A 27,045-nucleotide genomic window follows, 5' to 3' on the forward strand; every position below is an offset into this window, starting at 1 on the left:
AAAATAACTTGATAAATGTCATATTAAAATAGATTGATACTCACAGTAAAGAAGGCACGCTAAGTTGCAGACAGACACAATTAAAAGACATTTACACAGAGCTTTCAGCCACAGTCTTTATCAGCAAAGGGGAAACAGAGAAACACATACCATTCACACACACGAGCAAGCACATCTCGCGCACACATGACCGCCAACCACAGCAATTAAGGCTAGAATGCAACTAGCCAGAGAGATGGCAGCAACAATCTGGGGGGAGCAGGCAAGGGGAAGGGATAGTAGTGTAGGTGTGGGGGGACAGAGAAATGCTGTCTGGCAGAGTGTGCAGGGATTGGAATGTCAACAGGTGCAGCTCCAGGAGGTTGTGGGGAAGGGAGCTCAGGAAAAGAGGAGCAAAAAGGAGAGGAATGGAGAAAGAAGGATGAGTGCATTGGCACAGAGCAGCAACCAAAGAAGCCAGACTGGGCCATCCATGAATGCAGCCGTGTAATTTACCAGTTCTGCTGCAACCATTGTACAGCTTTTTATACGGGTATAAATACCAACCAGCTGTCCACCAGGATGAATGGCCACTGCCAAACTGTGGAGAAGAGAAAAGTAGATCACCCTGTGGCACAACATACAGCTGAGCATAAAATGCTTGATTTCAGTGTCTGCTTCACTACCCGAGCATTCTGGAACCTCCCCTTCACCGTCGGTTTTCTGAACTGCACAGATCAGCGTTAGCATTACAATACATACTCCACATCAGTAATTACCCTCGCCTCAACCCATGGTTACTTACACTCCTCACATCCTCTACACAATGGTTTCCACCCCTCTGTCCTATCATCACCTCCCCATTCTCATCTCCCACCTCTTTGTTTGCCATTCTCTGCCAATGCACCTGCCCATCTTTCCCTAGTCATCTCCTTTTCCCCCCTCTTTTTTCCACCTTCCTGCCCACAAGCTCCTTACACTGTGCCTGTTGGCATTCTAGTCCCTGCACACTCTGCCAGAATGTGTTCCTCTGTCCCTCCACCCATACACTACTATCCCTTCCCCTTCCCTGCCCTCTCCAGATTGCTGCCGCCATCTCACATAATAGTTGCATTCTGGCCTGACCTGCTGGAGTTGACAGTCTTGTGTGCTTCTTACGTGTATGAATGGGGCGTGTTTCTTGGTTTCTCTTTTGTTGATGAAGGCTGTGGCTGAAAGCTTTGTGTAAGCGCCTTTTAATTGTGCCTATCCACAACTTAATATGTCTTCTTTACAGTAAGTAACAATCTATCTTTCCCTACAGTGTTGATATTCCTATGTGGAGTTTCCATTGTCTGACGTATTCAGATAACTATGCATAACATCAAATGTATTTCAGATAATTGTGGATACTTAATACTAAATAAAACACCAATGAAAATTTCTGGGTGAAATGATACACAAAATAAAGAAAAGGCAATGACTCAACTGTAGCTGATTGATGTGTGGCACACAGAAATATGCAACAGAACACAGTATTCACATCAACTTTAAAGCTCTTGCTCTTTTTATGGCAAAAGTACGCACATTCACATGCACAAACACAGACACCCAAATGTACACACACATGACAAAAGTGTAAAAAATGATGTGTGTATGTTCCACCTACATAAAAATGAAAATACATTGCAGCATATGGAACGGATTACACACAGTGTATGTATAAATCTGTATAAGGCATCTATCATTTACATTAGTTTCAATTCGCAAGTGTATCACCACAATTTTGAAGCAATTTTTGTTTGCAAAAAACCATGGAATCAAAAGAATGATCTCTCCAACTTCATACACAATCAATAGATGGCACTGGATTTGTGCAACTTTGTGGAGCTACGAGAATTTAAATATAAGCAAATAAGACTTTATTTTTCATGTAAAAGCAAATGGTCCTTACTGTTCAAATACAGATCACACCACACATTCTTACTGACTGATGCACCAGATAAATGTTACATTAGTCCAGCTCATGGATTCAATATGGGTCTTAATCACTTCTCAGTCTTGTAATTCACTGCACTGCACTTTATACTACATAAAACTGTCTTGGAAGTATACCAAGTATCTTTCATATTCATAAAAAGGTACAGTTTGAGGAATTAATGTTTAAAATACTAATTTAATTTGGTTAGTATATCAACTAAAATAAATGGTATTATAATAGACTAAATAAAAAAAATCTCACCTGTGGTGACAAGAGAAAACATGTATAAAAATATGGAAATATGCAAAGTTTTGGGGTCTGGAGCATCTTCTTCTGGCAGTAAGGATGAAGTGAAAAGAAGAGGGATGGATGAAAAGGTTTATGAAATGGGAGAGCTTCACAAAATTTGGACAGGACCCCAGGTCAGGGGAGACTTACTACATGGAGCAAGAAGGAATGTGTTGCCTTTTCATTCCGTTTAGCAAGTCTCCACAGACATGGGATCTATAACTCTCCACACTTCCTGACCTTCTTCAGTCTTTTCCTTCATTGCTCTTCCTTTCTTTTCATTCCTTTTGCCAGAAGAAGGAGCCACTGGCTCTGAAAGGTTGGGTATTTCCATATATTTTATATTTTTATATGTGTTTTCTCCTAGTGCTGCTTGGTGAGTAGATTCCTTATCTATCCAATTAATTTCATTATCATGTATCTTACAACAAAGCTAACAACTTACTATTAAGAGGTCACTCCAATTGTATGTATAAGTGATGTATGGACTTGCATCTTGCTATTACTGAATTAATCCTCACCTTCTCACCTTTGTTTCACTGGTAATCAAGTATACCTTCTCCAAAAAAAAAAAAAAAAAAAAAAAAAAAAAAAAAAAAAAAAAAAAAAAAAAAAAAAAATTGGTAAGACCTAATGTTTTCAAGCATCTGGTACAACTGGTCCACTGCATTGAGAGAGACCTAAATCAACCTAAATCAATCTTCACAGCAGGCAGTATGAAGTACAGCACATCATGCTTACCAGTATCATACTTTGCGTGGAAGCCTCGACCACTACCACTGAAGTCAGACTTGAATGTAACAAACATGTGATTGGAAGATGATCGGATAAACGCTGGGTGTGAACTGGAACAATATGCTCCCAGGAGTCGGCCAGATGGGTCCTTTCCATCACGAACCTGAAACAAAGTAATTAATGCAATGAATATACTGTATTTCAAACAGATATTTCTTCTGTGGGCGCACAGTACAGGACACATTATTGTGGGGATCTTACTACTTTCTACACATAGTATCACTCACATCCACAAATTGATCATTTTACCATAGTCAGGTTTCTACTACTGAACAATATCAGTACCATCCAAACTTACGAGTTAACCCCTTCCTGAAGGTACTGGAAAAAATGTGTGTGCAAGAACCATAACTCTCTCACAATAAGATACTTATCATTAGGCAGTCTCAATTTGGATTTTAAAAGGACCTCTTCACAGAAAATGCCATTTCGCAACTCTCATGTTCGACTGCACAGAATCTAAATGACGAAATATTACAAATGTTATCTTCCGTGGCTTGTCAAAAGCGTATCACTATGCATTTCACAGTATTCTCATCAAGATGCTCAATAATTGGAATGAATGGGATGCAGAATGTTGCATTAAGAAACTCAAGGAGAGTAAACAATGAAAGAGCACCTTCAAAATGAGGAATAATCACTACTGGTGCACCACAGTCAGTGATATTGGTGTTCTTGTGTAATATCTTCAGCTACATCTATACTCTACAAATCACCATGAAATGCATGGTGCAGGGTACATCCCACTATACCAGTTAACAGAGTTTCTTCCCATTCCATTCATATATGGAGCAAAGGAAAAATGACTGTCTGAATGCCTCTTTGCATGCCGGAATTATTCTAATCTTATCCTCACAATCCCTATGTATGTGATACATAGGAGGTTGTAGCATATTCCTAGAATCATAATTTAAAGACAATCTTGAAACTTTATTAATAGACTTTCATAAGATAGTTTACATTTATTTGAAGAGACTCCCAGTTAAGTTCCTTCAGTATCTCTGTGGCAGTCTCCCATGGATCAAACAAACATGCGACCATTTGTGCTGCCCTCCTCTTTATACACTCAGTAACCACCCCACCCCCCTCCCCAATTAGTCCTGTTTGGTATGGTTCCCACAAACTTCAGCAACATTCTACAACTCGCCAGAAAAAGGTTTTTAAGCAATCTCCTTTGTAGACTGATTGCACTTCCCCAGTATTCTACCAATAAACTGAAGTGTACCACCTACTTTAACCACACCTGAGCCTAAGTGACCATTCCATTTCATATCCCTACAATGTGTTACATGTAGATGTTTGTATGACTTGACCGATCCAACAGTGACTCACTCATATACACACCTGGAAATAGAAATAAGAACACATTGACACCGGTGTGTCAGACCCACCATACTTGCTCCGGACACTGCGAGAGGGCTGTACAAGCAATGATCACACGCATGGCACAGCGGACACACCAGGAACCGCGGTGTTGGCCGTCGAATGGCGCTAGCTGCGCAGCATTTGTGCACCGCCGCCATCAGTGTCAGCCAGTTTGCCGTGGCATACGGAGCTCCATCGCAGTCTTTAACACTGGTAGCATGCCGCGACAGCATGGACGTGAACCGTATGTGCAGTTGACGGACTTTGAGCGAGGGCGTATAGTGGGCATGCGGGAGGCCGGGTGGACGTACCGCCGAATTGCTCAACACGTGGGGCGTGAGGTCTCCACAGTACATCGATGTTGTCGCCAGTGGTCGGCGGAAGGTGCACGTGCCCGTCGACCTGGGACCGGACCACAGCGACGCACGAATGCACGCCAAGACCGTAGGATCCTACGCAGTGCCGTAGGGGACCGCACCGCCACTTCCCAGCAAATTAGGGACACTGTTGCTCCTGGGGTATCGGCGAGGACCATTCGCAACCGTCTCCATGAAGCTGGGCTACGGTCCCGCACACCGTTAGGCCGTCTTCCGCTCACGCCCCAACATCGTGCAGCCCGCCTCCAGTGGTGTCGCGACAGGCGTGAATGGAGGGACGAATGGAGACGTGTCGTCTTCAGCGATGAGAGTCGCTTCTGCCTTGGTGCCAATGATGGTCGTATGCGTGTTTGGCGCCATGCAGGTGAGCGCCACAATCAGGACTGCATACGACCGAGGCACACAGGGCCAACACCCGGCATCATGGTGTGGGGAGCGATCTCCTACACTGGCCGTACACCACTGGTGATCGTCGAGGGGACACTGAATAGTGCACGGTACATCCAAACCGTCATCGAACCCATCGTTCTACCATTCCTAGACCGGCAAGGGAACGTGCTGTTCCAACAGGATAATGCACGTCCGCATGTATCCCGTGCCACCCAACGTGCTCTAGAAGGTGTAAGTCAACTACCCTGGCCAGCAAGATCTCCGGATCTGTCCCCCATTGAGCATGTTTGGGACTGGATGAAGCGTCGTCTCACGCGGTCTGCACGTCCAGCACGAACGCTGGTCCAACTGAGGCGCCAGGTGGAAATGGCATGGCAAGCCGTTCCACAGGACTACATCCAGCACCTCTACGATCGTCTCCATGGGAGAATAGCAGCCTGCATTGCTGCAAAAGGTGGATATACACTGTACTAGTGCCGACATTGTGCATGCTCTGTTGCCTGTGTCTATGTGCCTGTGGTTCTGTCAGTGTGATCATGTGATGTATCTGACCCCAGAAATGTGTCAATAAAGTTTCCCCTTCCTCGGACAATGAATTCACGGTGTTCTTATTTCAATTTCCAGGAATGTATTACTGTCACAGGATACTATTTTTTTTCCCTCTCTCCATTTTGTGGAATGCACAGTTTTACATTTTTGAACATTTAGAGCAAGTTACCAATATTTCACCACTTTAAAGTGAACTGTGTTAAAGCTTTTAATCCTCTGACTGCTGGAGGCGCACCATCTGCTTGGCACGCTGAGGTGCCGAGACCTGCTGCGTAATCCGGCCACTTGCGCTAGGTGCCTGTCCCTCAGAGATGCCGCCAGAGTCGGAGAGGCCCATGCCACCCAACCTGCCCTGTGCTGAACACTCCTGGACTGATTACGACTCGCTCACAGCCAACATGAATTTTTGGCAACTTTGAGTGTAATATCTCAGGCAATAGTTTTTTTAAAGAAATCAAATTTGGCCATCTTGTACAACTTTATGTGTTCTCTTCAAAATAATAATGAAAAGAATTTTACTAGCCATATTGAGCCAGAAAATTGTAGGTAAATCAGCCAAAAAAATAGACACCAAAAAAATTTCGAAGCTTGGATTCTTGGATCTCCTGAACTAATGCTACGACGGATGTGAAACTTGGCATGTAGTTACCAAACAACACAAGGTTCTTCAATATGAAGTTTCATTTCCATAGCACTTTCCAGTACTGAATGAATTAAGCACAAAATTGAAGATTTTGCAAAAACATCAAAAATGCAGTATTTTCATTCTGATTTTGCTAAAAATCTATGCTCTGTAAAACATACCTAGCTGTATAACTGGAATGAAAGTTGGGCACGAAAATCAGGCTTGAAAACAATGTAAACTTCGGATTTGCATATCTATAGTTCAATTCTTTTATCTTGGCGCCTCGCGCATACCCGCCCAGACGCGGGAGATTGCTGCATTGCCAGTAGCAAACGACGCACGCACCAAGAGAAGCAGCACCGTAGTACAGTATAGTTCGTAAACTTAAGTTTAGGGGGGAGTGCACAGTTTATGAAGTAAAGCAACCACGGCCGCATTAACCCTTTCACTGCTACAGAGACATGCTCCCCGCATTCCGTGCTGTGCGTGAATTTGTCATCACTGTACTGCTCGTCTGTGCAGACACATGTCGTTCCAACTGCTTTGACACACTTATCATTCGATTTCACAAAAACTATTTGGCCCCAAAATTAGAAAAACCATAAACTTATTATGATTATAATGAAGAGACAAAGCACTAGCAATTTCAAAAAATTACATTCAAACGAATAAAATTCATGAAGTAAGACACTTCAATACTGTTTTTAAATAAAGAAAATATTAAGCTCAAAACAAGGTTTGAACCCGGAGCCATTCGCGTAGCAGCCAAATACCTTAACCATTACACTAACGCAGCTCATCATTCAATAGGATTCCTCTCCAGCATGCACCAAGAGAAGCAGCGCCATAGCATAGTATAGATCGCAAACTCACGTTTAGGGGGGAGCGCGCAGTTTATGAAGTAAAGCCAATACCGACAAACACTGTTGGTATGACTATGAATTACTCACATTTTGTCTAAGTACAATAGGAAATAAACAATTACTGCTGTTCTTTATTGTGAAAAAACGGTTCGTGAGAATGATACAAACACCTTTCCTTGCTATCGCCTGAATTAGGAGGCTTATTGCTTGTTAGGTTTAATTAATTAATAGAATATGAAACAACTGGTATAAAGAATGCTTTTTCCAAACTTTCTATAAAAGGAAGTCTGCTATCAAGACATTGCTTTTGTACAATTACTGTATTTATGACTGAATGTTTCTAAAACTGAAGGTACTCGTCTGTGCTCTGCACTGCTGTCAAGCTCTGGCAACATCATTGTCTGTTCATTGGCTGACTGTGTTTTGTGACATCAGATGCACAGAGCGAACCTAAACTGGGATGCTGTCGTAAATGACGCGCACTTTAGTAGAGTGAATGCATGATGAAAATGAAATTTAGAGTGCAATAGATTGACAGCACAACGATAATGAATAAAATTTTTTATTTCCCTACTATTTTCAAATAATCTACAAATTAGTCAAAAGATGTTGATTTTTATGAAAAGGTGAAAGCAACATATGTTCGATACTTCTTTTAGAAATACCATTTTCCATTAATTTGTTCAAAGCCAGTCTCATTCAAACAACAAATTTTAAGCCCCCCACCCTACCCGGAACAATGATCTTATTTTCCAATATTGGCTAGCAACAGATGCAAAGTAGCAATAAAAATTGCACTGCGAACAGAGTTTTAACTTTGGCATGTTGTTTCTAGTTGATCAAAGGTGTTTAAACCAGTTATGGAAGACAAGTTTTGTACAAGCAGACCGAACGTGATCTATATCTGTACTACTATGGATAAAAGAAAGAATATAAATGTCCATGTTATGTGTTAATAATTTAAATGTATCATACGTAGATTAATATATGGGTTTTGTTATATTGGCGCAATGTACTCAGTGTAATAACATTTGCCACAGTACAGATATTGCGCCATATCAATCACCAAGTAAGTTCATTTGCCAGTAAACTGCTACATATGAAGAAGTCATCTTCATTTTAATAGTTTTACACCTGCTGCAACTATTTCCCATCCTTCTTTTCGATCCATGCATTGGACTGGCACTGGAGAAGTTAAAAGTAGATTTATATTTTTTTTACATTTTTGCCTTTTTTTTAGTAATTCATTCAGAAGCATCAATAAATTTTCTCAGATTTAGTTCCCAATGATTAATAATCCGTCTTTGTATGATAAGTCTCAAAGTAGGGTGCAACACATAATGGAATGTTGCAAGTTTCGCACTAGTATCTAGTTTCCCGGCGTACTTTCTGTTTAGTGCAAACAACGGAGTTGCACGATAGTGTACTTTTCTGTGAATGTTAACTCACATTAACAGGCAGAAAATGTCTCCCTGTGAATCACAGAGGATTCTTGTCATCATGGTGCCTTCCCCTACCAGCTTTTTTCTGTTCTGTAGCATATTTTTCTACACTCTCCCTTACGAGAGAAAGGTGAAACTCTGCGAACCCTGTTACTGACCGGTGGAGAGTAAGGGCATTTAGAATGCACAAATCCAGAGTGTGAAAAAATATTTCTTGTACCATTTCACAGTCTTACACACTGATCCCACTGAGCTCAGTAATATATCACAACGGTCAACTGCACCCATACTCAAACTGTAATCTACAATACAATACAATTTCTTTATTTTTTCACCAGTATTTCTGTCAGTCTTCTATGTTTCAAACATTTGTGCTATGTGACTTGTGGTCAACGTGCACACCTCTCTCTTATCACACCACTTGATAGCAAGTACCTTGTCAGTGGACTTAAACTCAGTTTCTCCCTGTTTAAATTTCTTCTGCAGTTTTGGCATGCTGCGTCTATTCTTATGAACAGTATTACATGCAGCTGTTCCATGGTTGTGAAGCCAGAGGAACATATACAATATGACACAGTTCAAAATACAGTCCCATAAGAGTTGCCACTATGTTGCCACTTTTTCCCAAATTGTGGATCCCAATTTCTGCTATTGAACCTGTATATACAATAAAATCCAAAATATACCCACTCTGACATTCATACAGTACAAATGTCTTTATTCGGGATCTACTCTGTTTGGTTGGAATAAACTGCTTAAAAGATAATCGTCCTTTGAAGAGCAAGAGACTTTCATCTATAAAAAGCTTGTGATGTGGGCAAAATGAATTACGAAACATCTGATGAACATTGTCAACATTCGTCCTAATTTTAAATAGACTGTCGCCTCCAGTACCCACAGAGTTATCACTGAAGTGTAACATTCTCAGAAGTAGACAAAAATGGTCTTAGGACATAATTTCGCTGAAAACTGCTGTGTTCGAAAGTGTATCTCTGGACCAATAATCACTTAAGTTTAACTTCTTAACTCATGCAATTAGAAGGCAAATAGCAACAAAACAATATATTACCTCAAATCCAGTGTCTTTCCACATTGACAATCGAGAATTCACAGATTCTGTAGTATTTTCTCTGGAATAAATGTAAAAACGATTTGTTTCGTCTGCAATAAATTGCAACAGTTCTTGAGACATAAATATCACAAAAAAATGAAAGAATGCTTGGGTCAGTACCTAATTGACATTTGTGTCCTGAACTTGAGTCATCAAAGTAATGGTTTAATGGCTGGAAGTCAGTTTCTTTCCAGTCAAATGTGCCACTAAAGCGCGCTCTTTTCCGAACCGTTTCACTGTCACTTTCTGATTCCTCGGGTTCAGAGAAACTTCTGACTGTAATTCTTGTTCTCCACTCTGATGTAAAGGGCTGAGGACTACAGCTTTGAGATTCTGTTGAAGAATCATCACTGCTAGCAACATCAGAAAATTCATGTTCACTGTCGCTCCTAGTGAGCATATCCAGGATTTCTTTATCTGTGCAACCATGGTGACATGACATTTCTCATGTAAAAAACAAGAAAACTGACAAAAACACAGGAATCAAAGTCGAATTCTGCAAAGAGGGAACACAGCAACAAACATATACGCACCCTCAAACTATACAGTCAGACCACTGAACAGCTACTGGAAGAACAGGGCGGAAAGACAGTTGTGCACGTTTACACATCTGTAGTGCTCAGGTAGCTGCGACTCAGTGTGCCTAAACTCGTCCCTAGCAGTGGAAAGGCCGGTGGCATGGTACGCGTCAACACATCCTTAGTGCTGTAGAGAAGACCCAAGGGCTGCGCATACACACGTCAGGTACGCCAGGCGAAACTGCGAGGTATGACGAGTTAACATGTCCCCAGCAGTCAAAAGGTTAATAAGATCTGACTGAATATTTATGTAGCTTCTTTTAGACAGTACTTCATTACAGATAACTGCATCATTTCCAAAAAGTCAATGGTTACTATTGTCTGCAATGTCATTAAATATAACACATAAACAGCAAGTCCCAACACACTTCTCTGGGGTATACCTAAAGTTACTTCTACATCTAATGAGACCTCTACATCCAAGACAACGTGCTGTGTCCTCCTTACCAAACAGTCCTTGATCCAGTCACAAATTTCACATGATACCCCATATCATTGTACTTTTGACAATAAGCATAGCAGTGGTACTTAGTCAAATGCTTTTCAGAGGTCAAGATGTACTGCATCTACATGCTAACCTTGCTCCAAAGCTTTCAGTATTTCAAGTGAGAAAAATGCAAGCTCTGTTTTACACGATCTGTGTTTTTGGAATCCATTCTGGTTGGCAGTGAGGAGGTCATTCTGTACAAGATACCTCATTATGTTTGAGATGAGAATATGTTCTAAGATTCTACAACAAAAAGGTGTCAAGGATATTGGGTGGTAGTTTTCTGGATCCCTTCTGCTGTTCTTCTTGTAGATGGGTGTGGTTTGCACATTTTTCCAAGAATTGGACAAGTTTTTTTGTTTCAAGTATCCACAATATATTATAGTTAAAAGAGGGGCTAACTCAGCCACAAATTCAGTATAGAATCTGACAGGGATTCCTTCGGGCCCTGGAGCTTCATTTAATTTTAGTGATTTCAGTGGTCTCTCAACACTGTTGACACTAGTACTTATTTCATGAGGATTAAATTGGGGAAATTCTCTTGGCTTTTGCTTTGTAAAGGAATATTTGAAAACAGAGCTAAGCATTTCTGCTTTTGCTTTACTATCCTCAATTTCAGTTCCTGTCTGATTCACTAGCGACTTGACACTAACTTTGGTGCCACTAACAGCCCTTACATATGACCAGAATTTCTTTGGGTTTTGTGAAATATCATTTGACAATATTCTGCTATGGTAGCGATTGAAGACATCACGCATTGCTCTTTTGACAGCCAAACATGTTTCATTCAGCATCTCTCTACTATAGCCCTATGCTTTGTTTTACACCTATTACAAAGAAATTTCTGTTTCTTTAGAAGTTTCTTTGCAGAGACTATATACCATGGAGGTGGTCTACATGCTCCTGCCCTGTGCTGAAAGTTTCAAGTTCCTCATTGATATATGATGCTTCTGATTTTTTTTATCTAGTTTACTGAACATACATATCTTTCTCCTTGTTTTAGTTGTTCTTGGTACCTTGGTAATCATTGTTGCCACAACTGCATCATATTCACTGATACCAGATTCAATCTGGACATCCTCAAAGAGCTCAAATCTATTTGTTGCCATTAGATCTGATATATTTTCATCATGAGTAGTATTCTTAACTATCTGTTCTCCGTAGTTTTCAGATAAGGTATTTAGTAATGTTTCACATGATGTCTTATCATGTTCACCACTAGCAAAACTGTAATTTGTCCCAATTAATTGTTGGATGATTACAGTCTCCACCAATGATTACAGTATGATTGGGGAAGTTATGTACGAGTGCATCAGGAGATGAGTCTGGTGCGCGATAGAAAGGTCTTATTATCATTTTATGTCCACCCCTAATACTGAGTCTTGCCCACACAATCTCACATGCAGCTTGAATTTCTATCTTAGTGGATTTGTGTTTCTTATCTACACCACCTAAATTTCCCATTTGCCTATCCTTTTAACATACACTTAAATTCTCGAAAACAAACTGTACCTCATGTAATTATACAATCAAATTAGAGAACAATTGTTTTGAATGATGTTAGGCCTATTGTTCGAAAGATTTTAAAAAAGCTCAATTAAGTTTAAGTCTACAATTGATAACAGTACGAGTTTTATGGCGGCACTCATGAATGTTTGAAATTTCACAATATACCAAAATATAATCAGGTATTGATACAATCAATGACAGATTATACAGAATTGACATGAACACTAAAATATTTGAATCTAGAACTTAAAATCAGCACACAAATATTGTACACATTGTCTCACACAAAGGAAAATTCCGAAGCCAGCTTTTATATACAAATAAATGTGCACATTACATGGATTTTTTACTTAGCTGTTTCTTTGCAGATTTCAGCAAACGCATGCTGAAGAAGAAGAAGACTGCAATGTGAGTTTACCTCAGTTAATTAAATGTGCTGCATCAACAAAGCACATCTTCTGCCTGTAGCAGCTAATGACATAAATGATATTCCAACATACACTGAAGTGCCACAGAAACTGATATAGGTAGTGACACGTAAACAGGCAGAATACAGCACTGCTGTCAGGAATGCTATATAACACAACAAGTGTCTTATGTAATTGTTAGATCAGTTACTGCTGCTACAGTGGCAGTTTATCAAGATTTAAATGAGTTTGAACGTGGTGTTATAGTTGGCGCATGAGACACAGCATCTCCGAGGTAGTGATGAAGTGTAGATTTTCCCATATGACCATTTCATGAGTGTACTGTTAATATCAGGAATCCAGTAAAACATCAAATTCTGACATGGGCGTGGCCAGAAAAAGATTCTGCAAGAACAGTACCAATGACAATTGAAGGGAATGTTAAATGTGACAGAAGTGCAACTTTCTGCAAATTGCTGTAGATTTCAATGCTGGTACATCAACAAGTGTCAGCATGTGAACCGTTCAATGACCAATGACAATTGAAGGGAATGTTAAATGTGACAGAAGTGCAACTTTCTGCAAATTGTTGTAGATTTCAATGCTGGTACATCAACAAGTGTCAGCATGTGAACCGTTCAATGAAACATCATCGATTTGGGCTTTCAGAGCCAAAAGCTGACCACACCAGTAGAAATAATTCTTGAGGTTAAATCAATAAATAAAACATAATATTTTAAATTCTTAGGTGTTAATACATATAAGAACATTAACTGGTGTTAACATGTTACAGATCTACAAATTCTCAGCTCTGCTGGTTTAACATTACAGATACAAGATTCTGGATGTGAAAATGTAAAAAAGTTTCTATTTTCATTCACTAACATCTTTTGGCATCATATTCTGAGATAACCTATCATTCAGGAAAAATGTGTTTGTCACAGACGAGTGAGTAATAAGGAGAATATGTGGTGTTCACACTAGAACTTCTTTTTAAACAGTTGGTTGTGCTGTCAATGTCATCACAGTACATTTCAACCCTTATGAAGTTTGTTTGTCAATAACCAAACACAGATTGAAAATAATTTAACTTTCATAAATGTAATGTTACCAGGAGAAATTATTAACACTATACATTACTCAGCCATAGTGTGGTACAGAAGGTAGTTAGATATTCCACTCTAAAAATCCAATGAATAAAGAATTTAATGGATAGTAAAATTAACTTCAAACACAACAAGAAATAATTTCTACTTGACAACTCCTACTCTATAGAGGAATTCCTGAATGTGTGTAGTATGATTTTTGTTCGTTTGTGTGAATGTGTGTGTAAGAAAGGGAGAATAAATATAATTCACCATTATATGCATGTAGAAAAAGAATAAAACCCTTAAGAAATATGTGAATGGCCAGCATGTTGCCATTCTTCCAATGAAAATATATACTATAATATTATACAACTGTCTCATTCCGTATCATAGTAAGAGGTTGCAATTATGTCCGCAGAATATCCAAATAACTAACTCCGTGCTTCTATGGAAAAGTTTTGGTTTGCTGTGAAAATGTAGTCATCCTCTTTCTTTGGATTGCATGATACAAATTTTTTGTCATTCATTTGTTATCCATGAGGATGAGGCATCCAAGCTGTAACTTTACACAATGTATACCAGTTAGTCCATTAACTGATAACCAACAATCATTTCCATAAGGCTGTGGCCACAATTTTCTCTAGTCCCATTCATTGCCACATCCTTCCCCCTCTCCTCTGATCTTTTCTGCTATACTAAAAAGGTAATGCAAGTCCAAGCTTATGGAAATGAAACTCCTTATCCTAGAGTTACATTTGGGAGGGAAAAAGAAACGATGAAGTAGCCATCAGAGGCATTCAGAAACTTGGAAGAGATTCATTACAGATATAAGTAGAAGATTATATGGAATAAAACACAAAAAGATGGCAATGAACACAATAGTTTAATGAACCTGTTTCCAGGAGATACTTTACTACTGCATTATCCATACTATTCTAATGACTCACTTTTAGTCTTACATCAAGAAATACAACAATACTTTGGAAACAAATTCTAGCCCCAATGTGAGGAATCTTTCTTTCCATTTGGCCCAGCAGCACATCCAGTTTCGGACTTTGCCCTTCATGTAATCATGAATCTTCATATCCAACGTAATATCCTTTCAAACACTTCTTTACAAAATACCTCAATAACACACCAAGTATAATTAGTGGTAAATCAACCACCACATGCCCATCTTCCAGCAATTACATGACAATGTCATTAGAGATGGACCACAAGCTTGGACTGGGGAAAGATGGGAAAGGACATCAACCATGACCTTCTGGAAGGATATGCTTTAAGCATTTAAAGGATTGATGGAAAACTGGGATGGCTCTCGTCCAATAAACTTGTTCATTCACCAATAAACAGATTCCAGTCATAAAATGTGATTCTGCCATGCCTACATGTGATGAAGCAAGCTGGGATCTTTTTACTTCCATTCTTGTTTTGTCATCTGACTCCTTAAATTAATTTTTTATTTTTGAATAATTATCATTAACATATGTGAGTATAATCTGCATTTCCATAAAAGAGAAAAGTTGGCCATCAGTCTTAAAGAATATAACACCAGGTCCAGTTTTGTGCTTAGTTTTGTGTATGTCATCAATATCCTAATTTATTTTGACTATTCCTAGCTAATATCTTTCATTATAGGATGAAATGAATGATTGTTTCGTAACTTAAATCCTATTGTTGACGCATAAAGAAATATAAATTCTGTACTAATCATTAACATTTGGAATACAAAACACTGGCATTCTTTAAGTATTTATTTGGCTCTATTCGAAAACATATTAGCAAAGCCAGCTCTTAATTAACTCCGAAGTACTTACCAGTTTTGTCAAAACTATTGTTTGTGTAAGTACATCTGTTAATTTCATCATTTAAACAAATAATTTGGCTTAGCCATCGTAGTAGAAGAAACTGTTAAAAACCAATATTTCAACGTATTCGGTTAATGTAATGAGTTACGTTTTAATTGTAATTTCTGTAAAGTAAACATCAAACAATGTATAGTTTCAGTACCCATTATTATGGTGATATATAAAGGCTCAATTTTTGGTCATGAGACCGTCAGTCCATGCCCGATTTTCAGACATGAAACCTGTATTGGTTAGGTCAACAACAATGCATCAACTTAACTGTGAAACAAGTGTAACACAAATAGGCCACGTGTTAAAACAATGACAGTGTCTGTTGAATATTTTCCGTATTATTCTGCAAGAACTGTGAACTGCGTGGTTAGGTTTTTTCTGCTCACAGATATTAAACAGTAAACTATTGTAGCAGATTGATGATGACTGCCTCCAACCTATTAATGAGGCTTATCAAAATTCGTCAATAGTTAACTGGCCATATAACTGTGTAATATAGGGGGGTTGTGAACAGTGAAAGTAAAGAACTGTGAAATGCAGCTGTGCAACTGTTGTTGTTGTTGTGGTCTTCAGTCCTGAGACTGGTTTGATGCAGCTCTCCATGCTACTCCAGTAAAGCTGCATGTCCTCGGGAAAAATTACGGCTGTAGTTTCCCCTTGCTTTCAGCCGTTCGCAGTACCAGCACAGCAACGCCGTTTTGGTTAATGTTACAAGGCCAGATCAGTCAATCATCCAGACTGTTGCCCCTGCAACTACTGAAAAGGCTGCTGCCCCTCTTCAGGAACCACATGTTTGTCTGGCCTCTCAACAGATACCCCTCCATTGTGGTTGCACCTACGGTACGGCCATCTGTATCGCTGAGGCACGCAAGCCTCCCCACCAACGGCAAGGTCCATGGTTCATGGGGGGGGGGGGGGGGGGGCTGCGTGCAACTGTTTGCTACATAATTTACAGTAGTCAGTGTTGAACTTCCATCCCCCATTTTTCAACCAGTATAACAACGCAGTACGTTGACACCTAGGACTATCAACAAGATAATAATGCAGAATACCTATCTAAAGCTGCCATAATTTGTCATTGAATTCAATATGTTTTTGTGTAACAAATTTCTTCAGTCATGACAACATAAAGAAGGAAGAGGTAGCTAAAGCTAATAAATAACATGGACATTCAAATAATTACTACTTAAAACCTCTCAGTTTTCCCACTGGCATAGCACCTTTAATTCTGCTATTTATTTTATTTTTCCACTCACTTCTAGACTCTTTTTATTTATTTATTTCATCCACTTGCATAGCGCTCCATTATTGTTATTTTATCCTTTGCAAAATAACTGATATTAAGAAAATCTTTCATATGCCAAAAAATTCTTCTCACTATCCATGCTTTGATTGCTTTTAAGTTTCTGTCACGAAATAGTAAAAAAAATCAGATGTATTCTTTCCAAACTGTGCAAACACTCCTGAAGAATGTTTTTTCCAGATTTGCTTTCCATTAACTTTCAGCAAATGAGACTATTCTTGCACAAATATTTCTCACAATTATTTTTTAATGTAAACTGTAGCATATTCTTTCTTCGTATATGACGATGGCATCAGCTATTTCATACACTTTTAGCTGCAGGCCATTCAATGCTATATTGTACCATTTCTAAATGTTACAATCTGTGACTACTAATTTGCAAAGTCCTGCATGTGTCCCATCATCAAGATAAGTAGAAAATTTTTTAATTCAGACATTTTTTTTAATTTTTTTTATTTTTTTTGAAAGAGAAGGAACCTTGCAAGCCTTTATAAACTTTAGATGAATTTCTACTGGGATCCAGCAAAAACATAATTTTTTACTGTGCTTCTTTCATTTCAACTACCTGAATAAAAAGCACACAACACAATTTGATTTCTCCTCAGAACATTGCAGAAGATGACCAAGTCTATCACCAGATATTACAAACAAATGCAGCTGACAACTCAGCTATACACCCTGGAAATGTCATCAACTGCATAACTATCTTAAAAACATATATAAACAAAGACATTCTGCAGACAGAAGTTGAAAATTAGTGAACAATGTTGATCGACTCATATCAATTCAGAAAAGTAAAATTCCAAATATATCCACAGCATTTTTGTGCCAGTCAATAAAATTTTCTCCTTGTTTTTGTGGTCGTAGCATATAACACAATACTTATCTGTGTTCAAATTCATACTACTGTGGTACAGAAATTAATTATCTAACAATTCGAGCTCTATGGATACCTCTTCTTTGTTTGACCATCACAACTCAAATAGGCAGAAATGGTTCTCCCAATTGCAATTGATATTCTAAGTCTTAATTAAAGTTCATTTCTTCTTCTGAAATCCTTTCTTGTATCTGTCATCTTCTCACCTGTCTCTCAGTACACGTAATTAAAATTCCATTTTTAACATTTGTTTGGTTGCCCATCTTCCTTTCACAGTAGCTTTTATATTTTAATTATCATTTTCCTTGTCATCCCAAGTGGTAAGTCAGCCCTGACCTGGGGTATTGGGCAACTTTTCTGAACTCTACACCTTTTCCTAAGCCCCACGAATCCATTTCCTTCTCCCGCCTTGGTGAGTAGATTTTTTTATGTATCCAATTACATTACATTGCAGTACCATTTTTAATATGTGTGTCCTAACGCTGCCTTTTGGCAAGTAAATTTTTTATCGATCTCATTACTTATATATTCAAAATGGATTTTAGTTGATTTATTGCCATAGATGAAGTCTTATTTTGTATTGTAATTGTATTGTAATTTGAATAGATTTGTGCAGGAAAGAAACTTGGGGTCAGCGATAATGGTTTGGGAATGTCATAAGGTTTGACTAAGATGCTACACAGGTTAGGAGGGTGACAGTGGATGGTGTGAGGAGGATATCAGGGAAGGAGGATCTCATTTCTGGGCTTGACTTGAGAAAGCCATAGCGTTGATGGAATAAATTTCAAAGCGTTCAAGACCTGAGTAGTGATGGATCAAAAGTGGGTGCTTCTGACAGTTTTGGAAGTGGGAACTATACACTATGTAATCAAACGTATCCGGACACCTGGCTGAAAATGACTTACAAGTTTGTGGTGCCCTCCATCGGTAATTCTGGAATTCGATATGTTGTTGGCCCACCCTTAGCCTTGATGACAGCTTCCACTCTCGCAAGCATATGTTCCATCAGGTGCACGAAGGTTTCTTGGGGAATGGCAGCCCATTCTTCAGGGAGTGCTGCACTGAGGAGTGGTATTGCTGTCAGTTGGTGAGAACTGTCACGAAGTCGGCGTTCCAAAACATTCCAAAGGTGTTCTATAAAATTCAGGTAAGGACTCTGCACAGGCCAGTCCATTACAGGGATATTACTGTCATGTAACCACTCCACCACAAGCCGTGCATTATGACCAGGTGCTTGATAATGCTGAAAGAAGCAATCGTCATCCACGAATTGCTCTTCGACAGTGGGAAGCAAGAAGGTGCTTAAAACATCAATTTAGGCAGGTGCTGTGAGAGTGACATGCAAAGCAACAAGGGGTGCAAGCCCCCTCCATGAAAAACACGACCACACCATAACACTATCGCCTCCGAGTTTTGCTGTTGGAACTACACACACTGGCAGATGACATTCACCAGGCATTCGCCATACCTGCACCCTGCCATCAGATCACCACATTGTGTACCATGATTTGTCACTCCACACAATGTTTTTCCACTGTTCAATCATCCAGTGTTTACACTCCTTACACCAAGTGCTTGGCATTTACCAGCGTGATGTGTGGCTTATGAGCAGCCACTCAACCATGAAATCCAAGTTTTCTCACCTCCTGCCTAACTGTCATAGTATTTCTACATCTACATCTGCATCATTACTCTGCTATTCACAATAAGTGCGTGGCAGAGGGTTCAAGGAACCACCTCCAAGCTGTCTCTCTACCATGCCATTCTTGAACGGTGTGTGGGAAAAACAAGCACTCAAATTTTTCTGTGCGAGCCCTGATTTCTGTTATTTTATCGTGACGATCATTTCTCCCTATGTAGGTGGGTACCAACAGAATGTTTTCGCAATCAAGAGTAGAAAACTGGTGATTGAAATTTCATGAAAAGGTACCATAGCAACAAAAAACGCCTTCATTTTAATGATTGCCACTCCAATTCATGTATCATGTTTGTGGCTCTATCTCTCCTATTTTGTGATAATACAAAATAAGCTGCCCTTCTTTGTACTTTTTCTATGTCATCCGTCAGTCCCACCTGATGCGGATCCCACACCGCACAGCAATACTCCAGAATAGGGCAGACAGGTGTAGTGTAAGCAGGCTCTTTAGTAGACCTATTGCACCTTCTAAGTGCTCTGCCAATGAATCACAGTCTTTGGTTTGCTCTACTAACAACATTATCTATGTGACGAATCCAATTTAGGTTATTTGTAATCCGCAAGTATTTAGTTGAATTTACAGCCTTCAGATTTATGTTACTTATCACATAATCGAAATTTAGTGGATTCCTTTTAGTATTCATGGGAATAACATCACACTTTTCTTCATTCAGGTCAACTGGCACTTTTTGCGCCATACAGATATCTTGTCTAAATCATTTCGCAATTTGTTTCGGTCATCTGATGGCTATACAAGACGGTAAATGACAGCATCATCTGCAAACAATCTAAGATGGCTACTCAGATTGTCTCCTATGTTGTTAATATAGATTAGGAACAGTAACATTTCCTTGGGGCAGTGGATTCTGATGCAGTTTCAAATTCCTGTGTGATGGTCTCGATAGATGTCTGCCTATTACACGTTACGACCCTCTTCAACTGTCGGCGGTCTCTGTCAGTCAACAGACGAGGTCGGCTTGTATGCTTTTCTCCTGTTAAGTGTGCTTTCATGTTTCCACTTCACTACCACATCAGGAACAGTGGACCTAGGGATGTTTAGTAATGTGGAAATCTCATGTATAGTCGTATGACACAAGTGACACCCAATCACCTGACCACGTTCGAAGTCTGTGAGTTCCGCGGAATGCCCCATGCTGCCCTCTCACGGTGTCTAATGACTGCTGAGGTTGCTGATATGGAGTACCTGGCAGTAGATGGCAGCACAATGCACCCAACGTGAAAAATGTATGTTTTTGGGAGTGTCTGGATATTTTTGATCACATAATGTATCAGTCAGAGGATGAGAGGAGGATACTGCACAAGAGATTTGTTTACGGATAAGTTCTGAGATGTAGCTATGAAAGCAGAAAGGCTGGGAGATGTAACTAGTGGTGATGTTGTAGGATTCACAAATGGAGCAGATATGTTTGCTGCACATGCTTAACCTATGGGAAGGGGGCTTTTGATGTGGAAAAGGTGGCAGCTGTCAAAGTACAAGATTATTATAAATTATTGAAGCAATTTTATATAAATTCACTGTAGCTACATTAAATGATATATTGTCACAAAACTCAACACGCATGTAGAAAGACACAAAAACTTTTGTACTGTTGCAGCCACACTTCAGATTTCTGTCACAAGAGTGAAGCAGTGACCAGCTAGACAAGATGGCGACAGCTACTGAAAAAGCGGAAGTTGGGCTTGAAGTGTACATCAGTCTGCTGTAAGAGAGCAACAATGCTTCAGAATGAAGTTGAACAAAGATCCACCAACTGCCAACTCCATTCACCAATGGTAAGCACAGTTTAAAGCTCCAGGATGCCTCTGCACAAGATATCCAACACATCACCTTGCAGTGAGTGAAGAAATGGTTGAGCACAACTTGTTTGGAAGACATTAAGGAAATGACTGAAGCTGACACCTTACAATCTGCAATTTTTACAAGCTCTGAGTTTTGATAACAAAACCAGAGCCTTTGAATTTTCAGCACTGTTGCAACAGTTTATAGAAGAGGATGGGTTTTGTGAGAAACACATCTTCACTGATGAAGCAAATTTTTTTGCGAATGGCACAGCGAACAAGCAGAGAATCTCCACACTATCGAGCAGCATATTCAAAGTTCACATAAAGCTGATGATGAAGCAACATTCTTTGTGAATGGCACAATGAACAAGCGGAGAGTCCCCAAACTATCATCCAACACATTTGAGGTTCACATAAAATTGCGTTGTGTGCAGTTTCTTCAATTAAAGTTTATGGTCCCTTTCCCTTCTGTGACAATACTGTTGCAGAAGAGGTGTATTTGGACATGCTGGAAAATTGGCTCATGCCACAACTGGAGACCGACAGGATGGTGGTGCTCCACACCACTTCCACCACAATGTTCGAGAATTCTTAAATAGGAAATTGCGAAGCTGATGGATCAGTCGTGGTGTTGTTGATGATCAGCAATTCATTTTATGGCCTCCACGTTCTCCCGACCTGATTCCATGTTATTTTTTTGGGTAGGGTTGTGGCAAAGATTCAGTGTTTAAGCCTCCTCTATCAATGAACCTACCAGGGCTGTGAGGTTGCATACGCATACTTTTGAACTGACTGATAGGGACATGCTGCAACATATGGTTCAAATGGCTCTGAGCACTATGGGACTTAACATCTGAGGTCATCAGTCCCCTACAACTTAGAACTACTTAAACGTAACTAACCTAAGGACATTACACACATCCATATCCGAGGCAGGATTCGAACTTGCAACCATAGCAGTCATGCGGTTCCGGACTGAAGCGCCTAGAACCGCTCGGCCACCGCGGCCGGCATATGCTGCAACATATGTGGGGAGAACTTAATTATGGAGATGATATCAGCAGAATAACTAGTAGGGCACATATGGAGCACTTGTAATACATCAAAAAACTTTTTTAGTTTTTCTATGTGTGCACAAAGTTCTGTGACAATATGTCAAATAATAGAGCTACAGCAAATCTGTGAATTAATTCAGTAATTTTTAATAATCTTCTTATGTATTGTTGCTTCATGGTTTGTTTTATTTGGAATGAGGTTTGGATGCTGGTTTTAGTGAGATTATTGCACGAAGCAAAGGAGTTCTTTGCTGTGAGTACAGTTCACAACAATGACACAAATAAATCTGTGCTGAGCCAAGAGACCCAGTTTCAACAAGTTGAGAAATGCTTCTTTCATCTACATATATGCTCTCCAGACCACTGTTAAATGCATGGCAGAAGGTACTCAGCACAATACCACATGTTATGTTTTCTGCTCACTACAATCCCCTACAGAGCATGTGAGGAAGGATTGCTTAAATGCTTGCTTGTGCTGCAGTCTCCTTACAGAAGTGATATGACAAGTGTCAGCATGAAAAGTTTGACATATGACAGGGTCATCCTGGATCCCTCGGCAGTCTTCTTTACTATGGCAGTTGTGACTCCCACAGCCCTGGCAATAACATTTTAGAAGTGCTTATATTGTTATGATCTTTACTATGGCAGTTGTGACTCCCACAGCCTTGGCAATAACATTTTAGAAGTAGTGCTTATATTGTTACGATCACTAATTTCCAAATTTCACAGCTAACATTCAAAAGATCAAGTAGCATGAAAATTAAAGTGTCACAAAAACTGCAAGAAATTCTAGTTATCTAGCTACAGTTACCTTTGCACTTGCTTGAGTGAGTGCTTGCCCACAAGATGGGCTTTTGGCTAAGATAAGTAAAGGCAAACATTCACAGGCTGACCATTCACAAAAAAATTCAGCAAAATTCATGAGTACACAAGTAGAACTGTCAAACCAAAGGAAATTGATTTAGGCAAGAATGAAGGGAAAGGCCTTTCGCCAGAAAAAGAAAAAGAAGTACTGACTTCCCAAACATAGGTGGAAACAACTACAAGAAAGAAGATTCCCCTCATTTACAAACTGTATATGTGTTCACAATCGCAGTTCTGAGTGAAATAATGTTGTAGAATGTTAGAATATATTCTGAGCTCAAACATAATGAGGTATCTCAAACAGAATGACCTTCTCAATGCCACACAACATGGATTCCAAAAAGCACTGATCATGTAAAACCCAACTCGTACTTTTCTCACATGACGTACTGAAAGCTTTCGACCACGGCTATCAGGCAGAAGTACTTCTTGATTTCTAAAAAAGCATTTGTTTCAGTACCACACTGAAGCTTATTGTCAAGAGTATGATCATATGGGGTACCAAGTGAAGGACTTTTTAGCAGGAAGGGCACAGCATGTTATCTTGGATGGAGAGTCATTGTAAGATGTAGAAGTACTTCAGGTGTATCCCAGTGAAGTGTATTAGTATCCTTGCTGTTCATGTCATATATTATTAACCTTGCAGACAATATTAATAGTAATGTCAGGCTTTTTGCAGATGATGCGGTTATCTACAATGAAGTACTATCTTAAAGAAGATGCATAAATATTCTGTCAGATCTGATAAGATTTCAAAGTGGTGCAGAGTTTGGCAACTTGCTTTAAATGTTCAGAAATGTAAAACTGTGCACTTCAAAAAATATAAAAACATATTATCCTATATCTATAATATTAATGAATGACTATTGGAAATGACTAACTCATACAGGTATCTGAGTGTAACAATTTGTAAGAATGTGAAATGAAATGATCACATAGGCTCAGTGTGGGTAAAGCAGATGGTACACTTCATTTTATTGGTAGAATACTAGGGAGGTGCAGTCGGTCTACAAAGGTGATTGCTTACAAATCACTTGTGCAACCTGTCCTAGAATATTGCTCAGGTGTGTGGGACCAGTACCAAATAGCACAGGGGATATTGAACGTATACAGAGAAGGGCAGCTTGAATGGTAACAGGTTTGTTTAATCCATGGGAGAGTGTCACAGAGATACTGTAGGAACTGAACTGGAAGACTCTTGAAGAGAGATGTACACTATCCCAAGAAGAATTTGGAAGAGCAGATACAGAAATTCTATGGTGTTAATCATCTAACATCCATTGATTTAAAATACGGTTAGTGGCAGATACCATTTTCGGAACAATCCAGAAAGTACACTGCATTTAATTTTGGAGGTAGAAGTTATCAATTTAAGTTACTTCCCTTTGGCCTTAATATGAGTGCAGGAGAATTTATAACCAGTTTGGATTCAGTGTTAGGACCAAACCTATGCGAAACAGTGACCTTGTAACTGGATGATCTGTTAGTGGCCACTTCTGTATGGGAGGAACATGCTGACATCTTAGAAAGAGTGTTGAGAAAATTTATAGATGCTGAGGTAACAGCCAACATAGAAAAATCCAAGTTTGGGAAGGAACAAGTAAATTTCCTAGGGTTTATCATATCTCCCCTAGGAATAGTTCCTGATAGTTAGAAAATATGAGCAATTGAGGAAATCCCAAGACAAGAATTACGAAACAACTAAAGGCATTTATCGGTCTTGTATAATTTTTTATAAGATTCATGCTAGACCTACTGTTATATAAAAATACAACATGGCTTTTGCCAGATGAATGCCAGAAAGTTTACGAGTGTGTTGAATATGCACTGATAAATTCAAACATACTATACCACCCTAATATAGAGAAGAACTTTTGTCTTGTGACAGATGCATCTTCCTATAGTTTTGGAGGCATGTTTGTTTCAAGCAGAAGGAGCTGGCAACAGAGAAATTAGAGTTATAGCTTTCGCCAGCAGTTTTGACAAGCTGTAGATATTTGATTCTGTTACATAGTTAGAAGCTTCGAGTGTTGTGTGGCTGTGGTTATTATGTTTATGGCAAACAAATAAAAGTATTTTGCAATCATCAAGCTTTAAGCTTTTCATTAACATGCAAACTATTACATGCAAGACTAGCTATGTGGACTCTAGCCCTGCTACACTGTCTAGACTGCCACAGGGCATGCCAGAATTAGTGGAACTAATAGAGCGAGCATCAGAATTTAAGGTATTATTAATAAAGGACCAGTCACACAGACATGAATATTTACACCTATGCAAAAACATAGTTCAGTTACATGACTCAGACCCCTTCTGGGGGAAGTTCAAACAGTCTGTTAAATCAACATTACAAGGTAGAAAACGATGTGCTACTTTATAGGAGGGACACGAATTTGGGAAATCCTGCATGTGTGCATCCCTAACGAGTACATGTATTCTAATGAGTACAAGGATTTGGGAATCTGGTGTGTGTGCATCCCTAATGACTGCACAGAAGATTTTATATGATATACACACATTGTGTGGGGTCACGTAGGAATTGGAAAGTCTGTCAAAAAGCAAAATCAATCAATAGATCATGCAAAACTGAGCTCCCTTCCCACTGTTCCAGCTTATCCACATTAATTAACATCTGTGGAGGTTTGTATTGAATCATATATTTTTTCATTCTTTTCTTATATATAAGCTATATGTAAACTGAATGAGTTATAGATACCACCAAACGTACGTTAATGAGTTTTTTGTGGCAAAGATAATGTTTTGATACATTGTTAAATATCTGCATGAAACAAAGTAAGAAATATCCTCTTCAATTTATTAACTCATGTATCTTCACCCTTTTGTTTTGGGAAGTGGTAGCGTATGGGCATATGCTTGGACCAGTCATACCAGCATTGTTAAAACTGTGTGTTTTAACTATTCATTAAAAATCTTATAGAAAGTTAATAGAAAAGGAATGTTTATTTGCACAGTTAAGAGTTCAAATCCTATCTGTTCATCATTTCATTGCATCAAGAGGTTCAGTGCAGGCAAGAATAATTCATACGGTATATGGAGGAGCATTCCTGCACTGACATTGCCACACTCAAGACTAAATACAATGGAATTAATGTGAAGGTGATGACTCAGACTTCATGAGCACCAGGTCCCCTACCCATAGTGAGGGGTGGAGACAAATATTTATTGACTGTTTGTGATACTTTCACCGAGTACCTGAAACTTTACACCACGAAAACCACCACAGAGAACCCAATAATTAAGAGAATCTTGAAAGATTATATCCCAAAAGTGGGTAAACATCATGCCATTTTATCTGAAAATGCCAGATACCTTACTGGTTTCAAATGAAAATCTTTCCTTGATGAACAAGACATTAAGCACATTCTAGTTGCCAGATTCCACATAGAAGCAAGCCACATGGAATGAATATTCTGTGAGTTCAATCGCCTTGTATGCACTTATGCACCTACACAAAATGCCAGGTGGTCTGAATTGGTGTCTGCATTTGAAAGAATATACAGTAACTTACCACACCCAGCAATGAGTTACAGACCCAATGATCTTATGTTTAATGTAACTGAATCAAATGAAGTGGCTAACACCATTGCCAAAACTACCAAGCCAAACAAATCAAGAGATGAAAAACTGAGAGAAGCTCTAGCCAGTTTGACTAGTTGTGCTCAACAGAGTAAAGCAGTGTATGATCAGACTGTCAAAAAGACTATTAACTACCATGCAGGTGACTGAAGTGTTACTTAGAAACCACCCTAAGTTA

General features: G+C 39.2%; 1 protein-coding gene across 1 annotated transcript in view; it reads right to left on the bottom strand.

Annotated features, from left to right (window-relative positions):
* LOC126202937 (cubilin-like) overlaps nucleotides 1-27,045 on the bottom strand; it is a 771,281-nt gene that overhangs the window by 469,759 nt on the left and 274,477 nt on the right. The window contains exon 27 of the mRNA XM_049937033.1: nucleotides 2,969-3,125. Coding sequence (XP_049792990.1) covers nucleotides 2,969-3,125 — 157 coding nt within the window. The remainder of the gene's footprint in view (nucleotides 1-2,968; nucleotides 3,126-27,045) is intronic.

Source organism: Schistocerca nitens, chromosome 9 (assembly GCF_023898315.1).
Source record: "Schistocerca nitens isolate TAMUIC-IGC-003100 chromosome 9, iqSchNite1.1, whole genome shotgun sequence".
Lineage (NCBI taxonomy): Eukaryota > Metazoa > Arthropoda > Insecta > Orthoptera > Acrididae > Schistocerca > Schistocerca nitens.